The 15980-nt window shown below is 40.3% G+C and overlaps 2 protein-coding genes across 3 annotated transcripts in view; both read left to right on the top strand.

The window, feature by feature from the left end:
• Positions 1–5564, top strand: part of ITGAV (integrin subunit alpha V) — a 68774-nt gene extending 63210 nt beyond the window's left edge. For both annotated transcript variants that reach the window (XR_012650401.1, XR_012650402.1), the window contains one exon: positions 973–5564. The gene's annotated coding sequence lies outside the window, so the exon portion shown is untranslated. The remainder of the gene's footprint in view (positions 1–972) is intronic.
• A 1061-nt stretch (positions 5565–6625) lies between these two features.
• Positions 6626–15980, top strand: part of FAM171B (family with sequence similarity 171 member B) — a 36510-nt gene continuing 27155 nt past the window's right edge. Inside the window, exon 1 of the mRNA XM_075027961.1 lies at positions 6626–6941. Coding sequence (XP_074884062.1) covers positions 6761–6941 — 181 coding nt within the window. The 5' untranslated portion in view covers positions 6626–6760. The remainder of the gene's footprint in view (positions 6942–15980) is intronic.

Consider the following 15980-nt stretch of genomic DNA (forward strand, 5'->3'; position numbering starts at 1 on the left):
GTAAACTTTCACGGGTATTTTTGAAAATACTTCAGCTATAATCAGTATGTTCTTGGTGATTTGAAGGATTCATGTTGCACTTAGATTTTTGCAACATTCAGTTTTGCTGTTGGTTACCCTGGCATAGGCCCTGCGGTATTTTTTCCTACACCCTCACAAATAGTCACAGAGCAGCATTACCCTGGTGGAAATCTAGTCAGATTTTGTCTTCAGTCCAGACTAAGGCCTATTCCACAGTCTAATGCAGTCACAGAAAACCTGACATTCATTGCAACTGGCTCTGAATGTGACCCTTTGTGTTCAATGCTGCTGGCTGTTAATGAGGAAAAAAAAAAAGAAAAATAGGATTTCATAAAAGGAAAATGGAAATCCAAAAAATAAAAACGTGGTGGCAGACCACAGATGAGCCTTAAAGCAGAGATGATTTTTTTGTTTGCTTGTCTATTTCTGAGATGGGAAGAACCCATTAGTTCTCTGTTGGCCTTCTATCACAAATCCCATGGTTTGGATCATGATTATATGCTGAGCTCTAATAATTCTCATTGACTTGAGTGGGATCTGAACTCTTAGGTACTGAATCTCTAGCTTCTAATTCCCGAGTGCAATATAACATGATCAGGTCTAGTTCACTGCCAAGTTGTCCGTTTATTTTTGTTTGCCTAAGAAGGGATGTAGCATTTGTTGACTTGCAGTGGTCAATATTTTTAAGGACATTAACAAAACCAGTGTGTTAAATTGAGGTGATAAATGAATGGTATAGAAAGTTTTTGATCACCCACATTGGGTGAAACGATGTATTATTCTAAAGTGTATCCATTACTAACTCTTGAGTTATTGAGAATTGGTACAATATTCTTTAAGTCCACTGTGGAAAATTTGAGTAGAGACTATACAATAATGGGTTTGAGTCTGTAGTACTACTACTGTTTCATGTGATTATGGTATTTAGTATTTTGGTCTATTTTTTTCCAGTGTGTAGAATTTTAATATAACACGGGAAATCTAACCTTTCATGCAATGACCTTCTCCAAATATGCTGCATCGAGGTTGAATAACTTGACCCTTGGCTTTTGCGAAGTAAATGAAGATTTAATGTAGTATTTGAATCTTCAAAAAACTTTTACAGGTTTAGGTGGATCTTTCTAGTCCATGAAGGAAACCTGTATTTGCTATGATACAAATATGTTGAAAATGTAACATTTTATTTCTTTGTAATATAATGTTTTTGCCTTCTTTGTTTTTGCTCGTGCATTAAATCAGTAGAGCATTGTTTGCATGAGCAGAAAGTTAATGTACTAACGGGAGTGCTGCATTTTGGGTTTCTTAGTCATGTAGTAAATACTTGTAACATAAATGGGAATATTTTCTGTAACTGAACCTGTTTCAAAGGTCTTCAGTACATATAAGGAAAGCAATATACATTTGAAGTCACCTTATTTTTAATAAATTATAGATCTTGCAAAAAAAATGGGTATTGTGGCACAGTAATTTTGTACTGATAACAAATATATAGCCGTTAAGCTATGGTTTTCTTTTCAACTCATTCTTTTCATCCTAATTCAAATCTGATTGATTTTATTAGGTTGTATTTTTCTATATATGTATACAATTTCAAAATATTATGATTGGATAAACTGAAAAACGTAAGTATTGTGTTGATTCTGATACTTAGAATTTTGGAATAAAATACCTCTTAGTTAACAGAAATTCTGGGGTGTTTTTTTGGTTGGATTTTTTTTTTTTTAAATCCTGTAGCTATTTTTTATAATGCATTTAATTCATCTGAAAAAAATTCATTGTATGTGTTTGTAATCCACAGTTATCAACTAAATATGAAAAGGTCACATTTATACAACTTTTACATTCTCGGCTAAAGTGACACATATTAAACCTTGAGTCAAAAAATTTTGTTAAGCAAGAAAGAGGATCTAGTCACAAATTATATTCTGTCACCAGAAAACTGATATCCTACAAAAATTTTTCTGTAACAACAATAGTATTTCAGATTTTGTGGCTGCCATATCACTGTAGGAAATTAATTCTTGTCCTTTGGTTAGGAAAGTTCTCAGAGATGTGGTGTTTCTTTTCTTGTATTATTAGACTAATTTTATCTTAGTATTACATTTTTCCTGATTAACAGTCATACTCATCTTTGCGAGTGTGGTGACAGTAAATATTTGTGTCACAGTAAAGGCATACACATTTATTTTGCACTGCTGGAACACCTATTTAGAAATAAATGTTGGTCCTTGTAAACCCTTTAGAAAAACTCTGAACTACTGAGTTCCCTGGATTACTAGTGGAGAATGTATTAGCCTAAAGAAAATAATAAAAAAAAGGATACTGAAAGGATGAAAAACTGATATGTGTTCTAATTAACAGCTTTCACTGACCTCACAGTAGCTACACCTAATGTGCATAAGAAACATCACAGCAGCAGTCAAAATGTGACTCTTACCATTTGTTCAATACACACTGCAGCCAGCACAGGCTTAGTTTTTGTTAAATAAGATACCTTCATTTAGTGATCAGTACAGTGATCACTACATCTGTTTAGCAGTTGCAAATTAATGCATTATTGAGAAATTAGTGACAACAGCTGTCTCATTACAGCAACAAGGCAACAGAGTGTTTTTTCAAATTCCCATCTTATGCCATAACCAACTTAAACAAAATAATGGTCCATTTCTTGAGGTCATTTACATCAACAGAGCTGCACTGCTTCCACTTGAGTTATCCTGCTTTACATTGTCTAGGTTTCAGACTCTTTGCATGCATGTATGATATTTCATTGTATGCTTTTATCATTAGTGAGTTTGTAAATTACTAATATATTAATATTTTATTACATATTAGTACATTAATATATTTTTAAATTCAAGTAATTTTACTTGAATTAAATTCAGTTCAAGTCATTTTAAGAATATGGTGAAAAATTGAAGGTTTTTTTTAAGTATTTGTATGAAAAATCTCATCAATATATTCTCATATACATAAAGAATTAGGAATAGTACTGTCAGCAGCCCATCTTCTCACAAGGTGTTTTACAATCAGTCTGTTTTACTGCATCTTTCTGATAAACCTTCTAAAAGTTTGGTGCTGAATCATTACCTGTCTTCACAGACATACAGGATGTGCTAAGACTAAGCTTGCGGGACACAAATGCACAACACGCACCCGCCAAATGTGAGAAGCAAAAAAACCCAAAAAACAAAAAGACAGTAAAATACCACATTACTAGTCTTTACAATTCACATGCAGAACATATCTGTGTTACTGTTTTCAGAGAGTTTTGCAGAATCTATCTACATTTATATTTCTGTGTTGTTTGTGTACACGCTTTTGAGTCTCCGAAAAAATATCAGATGCCATGTGTTACATACCTTCAGTGGTTAATGACGATGGTTGTAACTTGTTTCAAGTTCGAATAGCGTGTGAGCAACTGCAGGAGTTACTGCTGGACATATTTCCTCTAGTAAATACTCAGGTAGTTGAAATAAATTACTTATTATCAGCTTTTAGCTCTTTTCAAAGAAAACTTGGTTAAGAAAACATAATCCTGATTATGATTTTTTTTTTCTGAAATGGATGTTATTGTGTACTCTAATCCATTCTCAGTAACTTATCTAAATGCAGTACAAACAATTCAAAACACGTGTTATTCCCTTTTTGGAGCCGTTTTCAGTAAAACTTTTATATCACACATTTAACAGATTTGTTTCAGAACTTTATAAGTAAGTAATTGTGCATATTCACATCATCAACATTAGTTTAAAAAGTTGCACCTGCCAAGTTGGTTCAACTACTCCTCCCCAAATAAACTTGATTTCTATCTTTCTAAAAGCCAAGTCTACAAACATTTGGAAATTAACATGTATGTGATCCACACTTCCTCAATACCACATACTCATTCATCAGACAAATTCATTAACAAAGGAAGCAAATTGCTTAAAGCATTAACTAGCTTTTTGTACACCCCTTTCTTCCATCTGAGAACACACAATGTTGCAGGGATTCCAAAATGAATTCAACTTTTAATAGAGGCTGTGCAGAAGCAGCCTCTTTTTCTTTGCAGTGCCCAAATAAAAGGTTGAAATAGGAAGCTGGGTGAGAAGATGTTAACTAGGCAAGTAGGCACTGAACAAATCTTTTCTAAACAAAAGAGAGAATTTCTCCTCCTTGTGAGTTGCTGGAGCAGAGTTCCACATCAAGTAAATGATTATTTGTCTGGGGTTTTTGTGCTCTTTTGCTTACTTAAAAGAAAGGTCCTGTCAAATGAAATAACGTTTTCATGGCATGGGCTTTTTTTTGATGCTGATGAAGAAGAGGGAGACTGACAAGCTATTCTCAAGAAAAGTATTGCAGAGTACCTGCTGAGGAGAGTGTATGTTTCCCACTGCACCATTATTTGGCAGGCAGCAATCATTCATAATGCATGAGGGGGTGAAGTCCGTCCATTCTTGGGCGGTCCCAAAAGGTGCCAACCAACTATCAGCAACTGTGATAAAAGTAAATTGTATTTTTTATGCCAATCCAAAATCTGTTTGAAGTCATTGTTAATGGCAATGAATTAATTACACTGGTCTGTATGGAATGACATTAAATCAAAAGGAAAAATATACTGTATTTTCTTTAGATTTTCTAAGAGATCTGTTGAAAATGTGCACTGTAACCTAGCAGTTCCTCATTTCAGTATGGGAAAATTTCTACTTCTCTATAGTTTGTAACTCTATTTCTTTCCTTTTCCCCTTGCATTGAAGACATTTTCTGAGCTGAAAACTACAGAATTTGGCCAAATATGTTGTTATGTCTTAAGTAAAGATTTTTATTTGGGTCATCTTTATTTTATTAAAAGGCAAATAAAGTGTTTTTATACTTTTCAAAGAAATTTATATTCACTACTCAAACACACCTTGAAAATGTAGTATCATCCAGTTCTGAAAGTCCTTATGACACAAGATGTTTTACATCTTGTGTTAAGAAAAGAACACAGTGGCTTTGTTTATTGACTGTAAGGTAGTGGATAAGAAATGGATAAGAATGGTGTATAAGAAATCCTGTATGTTGCAAAATGTATAAGAGACCAGAGAAAATGACTTCTGGCCGACTTTGCAAATTCCCTGAGAAGACAAAAACCTTAGGCCTTTTTCAGATAGCTTAGAGTGTCAATATGGTTTGCGACAAAAGAATGTAAGTCAAGAAAAGATACAGTAGTAGAGTTACTAACGAACATTCTGTAGGATAATTTGTATCAAACATGTAACGTGTCCCACTGCCTGGAATTACTAGAACAGGGTCAACTAGCAGACAAGTGAGGAAGACTATTGAAGACCACCAGAGGACCCCCTGAAGACCACCAACGATCTCAATCTCGAGTGTGCCTGCACCAAGGACATTTACATATATTAATGAGATCCTAGAATTCAGATGAATATGTTAATTATTTCCAGGAAAAATCATGAATATGTATATCCATTTTGTATATAATCTCAACTGTTGAAAGAATTGGTATGCACGATAGGCAGAACAATCAGTGCTGCAATAAAGAATGCCTTCTTTCTAAAACTCCAGAACTGAGTCTCAGAGTGTTTCTGAGGTGCTGACTTACAGTAACACTTAGCAAATGAGATGTTTGCCTCAATGAAATCACGGCTTGGGCACGCTCATCAACACTAGTGTGAAATTCACTGCAAGGTGCTCCCAGTACGTGTTTAGCTCTCAACCATGCAGATGCCTGTGTGCTGTGGGCGAGTTTGATTTGTGCAGATGTGCTGCCTTTGCTCAGGTGTAGCAGTCTTACCTGCTGTGAACAACTTTAGTAATTTTTCCATGATGCCACCCTGGGTTGTGTCTGTACCTGCATTCCAATTTTACCTGTTATGTGTATCCTTACTTCTAAAAAATGTGTAATGCTTGGCATCGGGACTGTTAATGTGAATCAACACGTAAGTAAGGCAAAGACACGCCCGTGCGTAGAATCAAAGCTTTAGGAGATAGTACTCATATACGATGATCGCTGCACTGACTGCCGCTTACCAGCGCCTGAGCGAAGGCGACTTTCGAGTTGCCACAAGGCAATCTTAAGTGTCTGCCCCGTAGCGTGACGTGCTGCGCAGGGGTTGCCAAATGCGTTTTAATACTCTCGGCAAGAGGCGTTAGAATCGATCGAAGTGCTGCCAGTTCGCAGGGCTGAAAGAAAGCGAACGCGGCGCGGCTGGATTTCCTCGGTAACTCGGTTGAAGGCCACAGCGCCGGCAGGCCCCGCGCTCTCCCCTCACCGGCCCGGCTCACCCTCGCCCCTCTGCCAGGCGGCCGGCCGCGGGGCGCGCGGCACACCTCAGCCGTCGCCGTCAGGCGTTAACGGCGAGGCTCCTCAGGAAAGCCCTTGGCCCGCACCTCCGCGTTCTCCGCAGAGGCCTCGAGGCCAGGCCGGACCGGAGGCGGCGGGGACGCCCCCCCCCCTTCCCCGCCGCCGGGGCGCTCGCTCACCGCTACCGAGAAGGGCCCGCCTGGCCGCCCTCCCGCTGCCCCCGGCCCGGCCCTCGCCTCAGCGACACCGTGGCCCCGCCTGGCGCTGGGGCCCCACCCCCGTCACGTGCGGGGGGCGGGGCGGGCGCAGGGCTCCCAGGCCGGCGGCTGCCGCGCGTGGAGGCGGCCGCTTGCTGCCGCAGTCGCGCCGCCGCCGCCGGAGCCGCTGGTCCCGGCCTCCCGCCCGCGTCGTCGCCCGCAATATGCCTCCGCTGCTCTCGGGCTGCTCGCCATGCCGGGGACCTGCGGGCGCCTCTCCTCCCTGTTCCTGGGGCTGGCGGCCGCGATGCTGCAGCTGCTGCTGTTGCTGATGGGGCGGCCGCTTCCCGTCGACGCCGCAGCCGCCGCCACCCGCCCGCAGCAGCAGCGGGCGGCGCTGCCGGGGGGCGTCCCCGCCGCCGCGGCGGCCTCAGGTACCGATTCCCCCATCCCCCCCTCCCCGCCGCCGGGCGGGTACCCCTATTTCCCGCTTTCCCTGTGGAGGTCTCTCCTCTCTCCTCTCTCCTCCCCAGGGCTGCGCCGTCGGGGTCCCCTCGGCCCCGCCGCGTCCCTCTCCTCCCGGGGCGGGGGGTCGGCGTCCCCCTCAGCTGCTCCCCGCCGGGCTGCAGAGGGCCGCGTCGGCTGAACCCGGGGCTGCCTAGTGGCTGCTAGCCTGCGAAACAGGGGTGTCGTGGTACCCTGCGAGGGACGGGCGGCGTTGCCGAAAGGAAAAATAAGCCTCTACGTTTTTAATGAAGCAGGTAGCGGAGCCGTGGCGGCCGCTACGAGGCGAGGAGGATCCATCTTTAGTGTCAGAAGATCTGTATGCAGCTGCTGTAGCGTGTTGCTGGCGTGGTGAAAAATACAACCCAGTCATCGTGTAGCCTGTTTCTGACCTAGCTGGAGATGGTCCCTCAAGTGCCAGGCTAATGATCTCTGGGGAAGCATGGCTCTGTGAACTCCCTGTTTGCTGGCAGGAGTCACCAGAGCAAGATATGTGTGTAATAGACATAAAAAAACCAAAAACCATATATTTATTTCTGTATATATTTATAGCAATATAAAAATAAATAAAAAGCAGCTCATACATATGCAAGTGTCTTAAGTCTGTCACATGAGTGATGGGGCTGGTGAGCTCATTAGTTTTTGCATCTCCTCTGCAGAATGAGGAAATATGTCGTTTATCCAACAGCTGAGAGTATGAAAATAATGTGCTGATTTCAGTATTAGGCCTTGCCATTAACAGTCAAATGTATGAGGTTACCCCTTTGCAGAACTGGGGCAAGTGATAAGGTTTAAAAAATATGTGTATATTCTGAAGTCTTAGTGGCTTAAATTAGGATAAAACCAGTATTTTTCTTGACATATTGCCTTTCACCAAAGAATTTCAAAATGGTTTCAAACATGAATTATTTAAGACCTTTTAGCACCAAGGCTCCGTTTGGGCATATCACTAGAGCATATGTTTCATTTTTAACATATATTCCTGTTTCTATTTCCAGTTGACTTCGAGAAGGTATAAAACGTTCTTGGTTTCAGGTATATGGTTAATATTTTGAGGAAGTGAAGCCAATTTACAAAGCTGCCAAAATATCTATGTTAATTAGGAAATATAAGCAAAGATCTTGAATTATAGTCTTTACTTGTAACTTCTTGAAGATGTAGAATAAGAAACTAGATTTGGTTGGTAGAATATGAACACACACTTAAATTCTCCTGATATACTCTTGAAATGTCTTGGTTTGCTTTTTGGTTTCTTTCTTGTGTGGGTTTGTGTTTGTGTGGTTGGGTATTTTTGTTGTTTTTTTGGTTTTTTTCCTTTTCCAAATGTTCAAATTATAGGACTTTAAAAAAGGATATTTGATGAACAGCTTGGTTCTTGTTTTTCCTTTTGAACTGATGATTTTTCATTATTTTGTTTCTTATGCCTTTAGAGGAATATACCATTAATCACCAGTAAACCCCACTAAAAGGCATTGGCAGCATTTCTAACTTGTGCAGTGAACATTCTGCTCATGAAAAATTGTGTGGCCAAAAAAAAAAAAAAGGGTGGGGACATGGCAGGTTTTGTAATTCAATGAACCTCTTTGGTTTTAGGTATTGATTTCTTTTCAGTAAGCTCCATTACCTTATTGCCTTCAGCCCTGGCCAAAATCTTTGTTGGTACCAAACAATTTGATGCTGATACTACTGGTTTGATGTTGTTGCTGTTGCTTTCTTTTATTTGCTTATTATGCTTCATAGGTTTTGAGGTATGAGAGTCCTGAAAGTGTCTTATAGTACGCAGCTTTCATGATCAATCCCAGTTTATGAATGTTAAAAACTATCATTTGAGCTGATCCTCAGCATTTCTTTATGGTATGTTTAAATACAATTAAAGCTTTATTTCACTTCTTGGCTGGCTTTCTAAATGATCTTGATTAATTTTTTCTTTCATAAAAAATTGAAAAAAGCCAACAGTGATTAATCTTTTTAAAAGACAAGGTAATCACTGCTACGAAACTTTTATTATTCTGAAGAAGCTGCTAAGCACTTTTGGGGGTTTGTGTGGTATTTCCTTTCAGTAAAGCATGTAAGTAATTTTTCCTGTATCGATATTTTTGAAGTTTTAAAAACAAGAACCTGATTCCAGGCATATATTTATCAGATACCAATGGTTTTTTCCATGAAATTATCTTTTGATGGTTTACAGCTGAAAGGTAGGCAGGATAAATGGCTGTTGCCTTTCCAGCAGAAGACTGGCAGCAGAGTAATCCCTAGGGGGAATGCTTTGAAGAGGCCACTCCTGCAGCAGCTGCAGGTCCTGTGCTGGGAACTGCCAGGCAGGCATTGGCTTCTGGAGGTAAGGAGGAGTCTGGCTGAATTTGGATTTATGCTGTGTGTTTGTGACCCCAGTGTTGCTAGAGCAAAGGAGCTTTATCTTCCTAAACAGGGAAGGTGCAGAGCCAAGGTTGGAGTTTGTAACCTTTTCTCATTTGACGTTCCAGTATCAATGTCCCTGTTCTGTCGAAGCTAATTATACAGTTTTACAGATCAATTCCCTCCTGGATTAACAGACTTCTGCCAGTGTAGTTATTATGCTGTCTGAGAAGAGATGCTAAAGTCAGCACAGCTGTGTATAAAGGTTTGGGATGCGTATTCTGTTGCTGACATGTAAATGTAGCAGGGAGAAGGGAGTTGCCGAATGACTGAATCATGACTGAATAGGATTTTTTGTTCATCCCTTCTTTCTTCTCCCCTAAAAACAACAAAAAACTTACCACTGCCAAAAGAACTAAGTAAACTCTAAAGACAAGGCAGAGAAGACATGCATAAGAGGGACTCGGTTCATCGAGTTACTCTGACTCATGTTATCTAATAGATGTAGCTATTCTTCCAAATATTAGAAAAAAAAAATATTTGGGGAGAGAGAGATGGGCCTCTCTGGTTAGGGTGGTGATTGCTGAAGTGGAGAACCTGTCTTGGTTCCTTGTTATTCTTAGTGAGTTTTTCCATTTTCTGCGTGGTAGTTTAGAAATCTGGACTCTGGTGTGCAGAAACAATTGAAGAGAAGTCACAGGCAGCTTTGAATGCGCAGCATTGAGGCCAGCGAGCTTGAGCACAGAATTCAGTATATTATAGTCCTGGCTTTGATCCAGGCAAGTCTGGTTTTGTTTTCCTTGTTCACTTTTGTTTATTTTTATTGAGATGCATTCTTTACAGGAGGTAAGGGTTGTGTTCTTTGAAGTTCATGGATGCTTTGGATATTCTGGATGCGGTGCATTGTTATTCTCTATAATGCAGATATTGGGCAGTAAACAGAGCAGAGACTGTTAATTGATTAAGTGATACTTAACTCCATCAGTTCTATGGCAGATCTGACTTATACTGAATGAACAAGATTCTTCTGGAAGAAACAGCAGTTGTGCAAATAGAAGCTGTCACACTATGTATAGGCAGCGCATAGGATGACATACAGCATCTTAATGTTGGAATTTTTGTTCCACATTGAGATCTTAAATTAGACTTGAAGTATGTTTTAAAATAGGTGTTATTTCTTCAAGTTCCTGTCATATAGCTGCATGTTCTATGCTGTGGGTACTGTCCATACCTTTTGTAATCCCAGCACAAACAAGAAAATACTTGCCATGGTATTTATTATAGACCATTCCCAATCTGCCTCGCATTCCAGAATTCAGAGAAAAAGAAGTTTTATATTTTTTTTTAGGCAGGTGGTTTTGCATACGATGGGAAGATTAGTTTGATTTTTGTAGGGTGAAATTAAAAAGCAGTAGCAGCAAATAGTGGTCTTGAACAAAGGAGAGGAGAGAATTGGAATCACTGTGCGTATTTATGCAGTTAATTCTGGTTGTTGAGACTGATGAGATAAATATGTGATTGTTGGCAAACCCAGAAGAAAATAAGAGATTACTTTTGTACCTATTGGAGTCAATTATGCTGTCTGGATGCTGCCTGCGGAATTTGATTCTGTGCCCGTTTCTCAGTACTATCTGCTTGCATGTGATGATGAGTTGCTACCTAATGTGAAGCAGTGTTCTAGACAAGAGTTACCTAGTGAAGATTTTCCTAAACTCTTTTGTATGTTGTCTTATTCTTCCCAATCATTCAAGGAGGAGGTAACTTTCTCATGCTTCTTTATTTGAGATAGTGGAACAGAAATATTTCTTGGACGTATCCTTGTGTGACTGCTTTTCTAATCTTTCTTTTCAATGTTAGTGAAATATTTTTCCTAATGACTTGTATATTGGTGTGTAGGTGGTACTTAGGTATTTAGAGGAGCATTTGGTTTTGATAGTTTGTTCTGTTAATCTGGGTTTGAATTTGGGTGGTAATACATAATGATGCACTTAAAAAAAACCAGCTTACATAGTGCTGTGTGACTGGCTTGTTTGTTGCTTGATGGAACAACTTTTGCGGTTTAGTCTCTCTATAGTCACTGGATAGGGGATTAGTAAGGTAGCAGTAAATCCAGTTCTGTGTTGGACCTTCTGTTGTGGTCAGACACAGACCCCAAGAAAATGAGTGAGGAGTTAAAAGCTGTGTAGGAGATTCTGGAGCATTCGTATAAAGAAGGAAATTCAGTAATTTTCATAACTGAGTGATTACGTAGGATACGGTTCCTGCTCAAGAAGTCAGGGCTGTCTAACTAGGGACTTCTGATCAGCACTGGGGTTAATTGTTTTATACAGCCAGGAACACAACCTTCTTATCCAGTAGGTATTGGAATATAATCGGTGTCAGGGGAAAGGTTTATTTTTAACTTGTCAAAGCTTATGGGTTAAATTATAGTAATTGTTTTCTATTTGGACATGGGGGAGATGGTTTGCAGTCTTTAAAATAAGACTCTTGATTTGTTTTAGATGTATCAGATGTATACATTTCTTGGGAATCTATCTGCTCCTTACATGAAGAACCTTAATGAAACTTTGGAAAGCTGACTTTCGATCTGGTGAAAAATAAGTCTTTCTTTATGAAATAGAACTCCTGAAGTATTACATGCACACACATGTAAAATGGCTTAATGCAAGCAACTAACTCCACCTATGGAAATAAGCTCGGAAAACGTCCTTTGATTTGTTCTTCGGTCTTCTCAGCATTCTCAGCCTCTGGGATTTGCAACAATGGTTTCTCACCTAGGTGAGAAAGTAGACAAAGAATGTAAGACTTAGACTTGTCCTGGTTTATTGGAGCTGATGTTCTTAAGTGACTTAGCTTTTTGTGCTGATCTAAGACTTAGTAGTGCAACAAAATATCAGGAGGGGCATTAGGACACTGAGAGGTGATAAAGCATTTGCACTTCCAGACAGAAATGAGTAATGAAAAAGAAATATTCACAGATCGTTTCATTTGCATGTCTATGTGTTCCATGATTTAGGTCATTCAATTGCTAACACAAGAAAAAGAGGAGTTTGGGATTTTCCGTGGTCAAGCACAGATGAAAAAAGATGTACTTTTCTGTTTTTCAGAAAGAGAACTCCTATAAACAAAAAGGTACTGAGGAGTTTTGAAGAGGTAGGGCGCTCTCCTGAGTTGAAAGCTTGCTTTTATTGAAGCTTGTAATATATTATGAAGCATCATGCTCTATACTTCAGAAAACTTGATTTCAGGAAACTTGCGTTGCCAGTAACTTTCACTATAAAGAACTGAGAGAGACAAGCACAGAAGTGCATTTTAGCTTTCACAGAAACAGGACCCACAGTTACATGCTGAGAAGTGGCAGGAAGCAAGAGTGATCGATGATGGCAGGAAGCTACCTGTTGCAAGATGGTAGCTTTTGCAGTTCTTACTTGTTTTGTTAAAATTTCATTACTTCTGTCAAACTTTTGGCAGATGATATGTCATCAAAGGCTAATTGATATGTAAAAACATTCACAGAATTGCTGTCAGGCTGAGAAAAAGGTAGTTTCAGGATTTGTAATGCAACTATCTGGGTCACTGGGGATCTATAGCATGCTTTCTCTGTGAACTAGCTCAGTAGATGAAGTCTTTGAAGACAGAGGCAAAGATCTGAGAGGAAAGCTTATTCAAAATAAACTTACTTTATGGCATGTCAAACTTTGAAAAATAGCACAGGTTACTTTGTCATCTTGAAAGTTGCATATTTTTATATTCACTATATCCTTCTATATGAATGTGGATTTGAGGCACAATGTGACAGAGCAGATGAGTCCTCTGTATTACTCCCAGTATTGCTTTTAATTCCTAATTCACAGATATAGCAATCTGGTGTCCTGTAGGAGCACCCAGACCCTGTGAACAAGAATTTCCATTGCACCATAGGGGTTAGCATACACTTGAATAATGCTTCTGTGCTCACTAGGATGAAACTACCAGATCTAGCTCCTCCTACCTAATCCTAGCTTGCCAGAGGTGGTATAGCACACCTCATGTGTGCTCCTGAACTGTCATCTTCCACACATGTCTACAAGAAGCTGTATTCAGCAGGCTGCAAAGCAGCTATTGCATTTCTTGCTTTGCTTTTCTGGCACTAGTTGTTGTAGAGAAAACGTGAGGTTCAAAAGCAATTGTCATGCTAGCACATGCTTGAGGGGAGGATGTGCGTGTGCACAACTTTACAATCAGCAATATGAAAGTGTATTTGCTGAAACAACCTGTGCTAGAGAACGTAAAGTTAGAAAGCTCAAGAGAATGAATTAATCTTTAGGAGTGCCCTCTGTCCCTAAGCCAGCTGTTTAGTAGGGGAGATTCCGCTCAAGCTGTAACTCATCTTTTCAGTTGGAATAGGCACTCCAGATCCATCCAGTAGAGGAGCTGGGTGCCTGGGAAAGAGCATTCCTTCCAAACCATGTCTGAGGCTGCAGCACAGATAGAGCATATGTTCATACAGCCCCACATCTCCCTTTCACACCTACAGAAGAGACAGTCTGTGCAGAGGGTCCCCTTTGGTGAATGTATTGCCCTGTCATTTTGGGAGGTACGTAGATTGGGAAGGGATGATGCTTAGACCTGTGAGAGAGCACACATATACTGTAGTGTGAGCAGGTTCTTGTGACTAGGAGATAAACATCAACAGGCATAGTCCAGTGTGTGTGGAGGACACTCCAAAAGCACCAGTTGCCTTAAACACAGCTTCGTGGGCAGAACACAGGACTAACATGTGGCACCACCAGTTCTGTCAGGTAAAAAACTGTATCATATGCTATGAATTTCACGAGCAGTTGTCAGCTGTCTGTAGATGATGTGAAGAAAATCTCCTCCTCCAGTCCCAGTTGGACCAGCTGCTGTAACTTTCCAAATCATTCTGCTTGCCCTCTGACTGTAAGCATATTATGCATTCTTGTAAACAAAATACTGACAGGTCTGCAGTTTGTGGTACATGCATGGCACTACCCTGGTGATGTGTGTTCTTGTCTGATGTAGCTCCTGAGAGCCATCCTGTGTGACTTGCTGGGATTGACAGGGCTAGGGAGTGATGTTCTTTCCTGTCCATGCATGCATAAGCCCCTTAAGGCTCACCAAGTGCAAGTATGAATCCTGTCAGGTTCCCATTCTATCCTTATTCTTTCCCCTCCTCAAATTCTTGTTCTTCTTTCTCTTCCCTGAGGTTGTGATTATGCTTCATCATGTGGGCTCAGAGAGAGTCTCCACTAACTGAAAGACGTAAGTCAGACTTCAGGGCACAGTTGCTACTGTTTACAATGTGGAAATGAGGCAGTTGAAGGAGATGGATTACAGGGTCAGGTCCTCCTGCTGGACCTTCCACATGAACCTTCTTATTTCAGCATTCTGCATTTACTGTTCATAGTGCCAGGTACGTAAGACAGTGCAGTCTTACTAGTGGAAGAGGCAAGAGGTGGCCTTTCATTGAGATTACATGGAAATAAATAGTAGCTCTTGGTGGGTTAGAGAGAAGAAAAAAAAAAAACTTGGCCCTCTACCTTCTGATTTTCCTTGTCCCATTTTGGAAAATGTGATGGTTTTGGTGTGGGTCTTACCTGAACTACTGGCAGCTATAGCAGATTAACCTCCAAGTGGCTGAATAGCTGTGGTGGGGCGTGGTTTTTTGTGTTGAATATGATACAGTGTTTATAGGTATGAGTGTGAGACCCATATTGAGCCATGTACATTAGGAGGTCATGAAGCAGCAAAATACAGAGAATCTCAGAACCGCTTCAACATGTCCCCAGCATACTCCTGCTGAAATGCATTATTGATATGACCACTGCACCCCAAAAGCGCTCTAAGGTCTGTAGAGTGTTGTTCGATTAATGAGTGCTTTAGCCTGTACAACTGAGTGTTTGCTTGAGCACTTTTACTAAACACAGTGTAGTTATAGCCAGATAAATTGGAGCACTGACCCATTATCATCCAGGTTATTTTGGAGGAAAGAGTTTAATTTAGGGGTTGGGGTTTTGTTTTGTTTTTTTTTTTTTTTTTTTAGTTTCTAGATGGTCACTAATAGTTCAGCTGCCTCTTCTGAAATGTTTTCTTCTGGTGGACATACTTTCATTTCTTTATTTCTCATCAATCTTTTACCCGTATTCAATGATTAAGCTTTCCCACTGGAGCGTGCATGTAGCTTTCAGGTTATGTGCTGTAGGTGATTTTAGTTGCAAGCCTGAGCAACCCTTTGATTAGTTGAACGGATTTTACTTTCAGAATCGTCAGTGTTTCTGTTTTCATTGACTGCAAGTGTAACCAAGTAAGGCCATGCAAGATAAAAGTATATCTTTTCATCCTATTTCCTTAATAAAGCATAGTATTTGCATTAGGTTATGAGCCCCAAATTATCATAGGATGCTGTACTCCTACTAAAACATCCAGCCAGATTTGCAAAGTGTATTACAATTAGCAGCTGGAATAAACCACAATCAAGTGAAGATTATGTTTGTGGGTTTTTCTTCCAGTGTTTTCTGTGATTTGGAAGTAACTATGAGGATCTGGAATTGTGGAAGTATTCAGGCTGGAGGGGATATCAGGAGCACTCTAGTCCAACCTGCGTAGCACAGGGT

This window comes from Buteo buteo, chromosome 5, assembly GCF_964188355.1.
Source record: "Buteo buteo chromosome 5, bButBut1.hap1.1, whole genome shotgun sequence".
Lineage (NCBI taxonomy): Eukaryota > Metazoa > Chordata > Aves > Accipitriformes > Accipitridae > Buteo > Buteo buteo.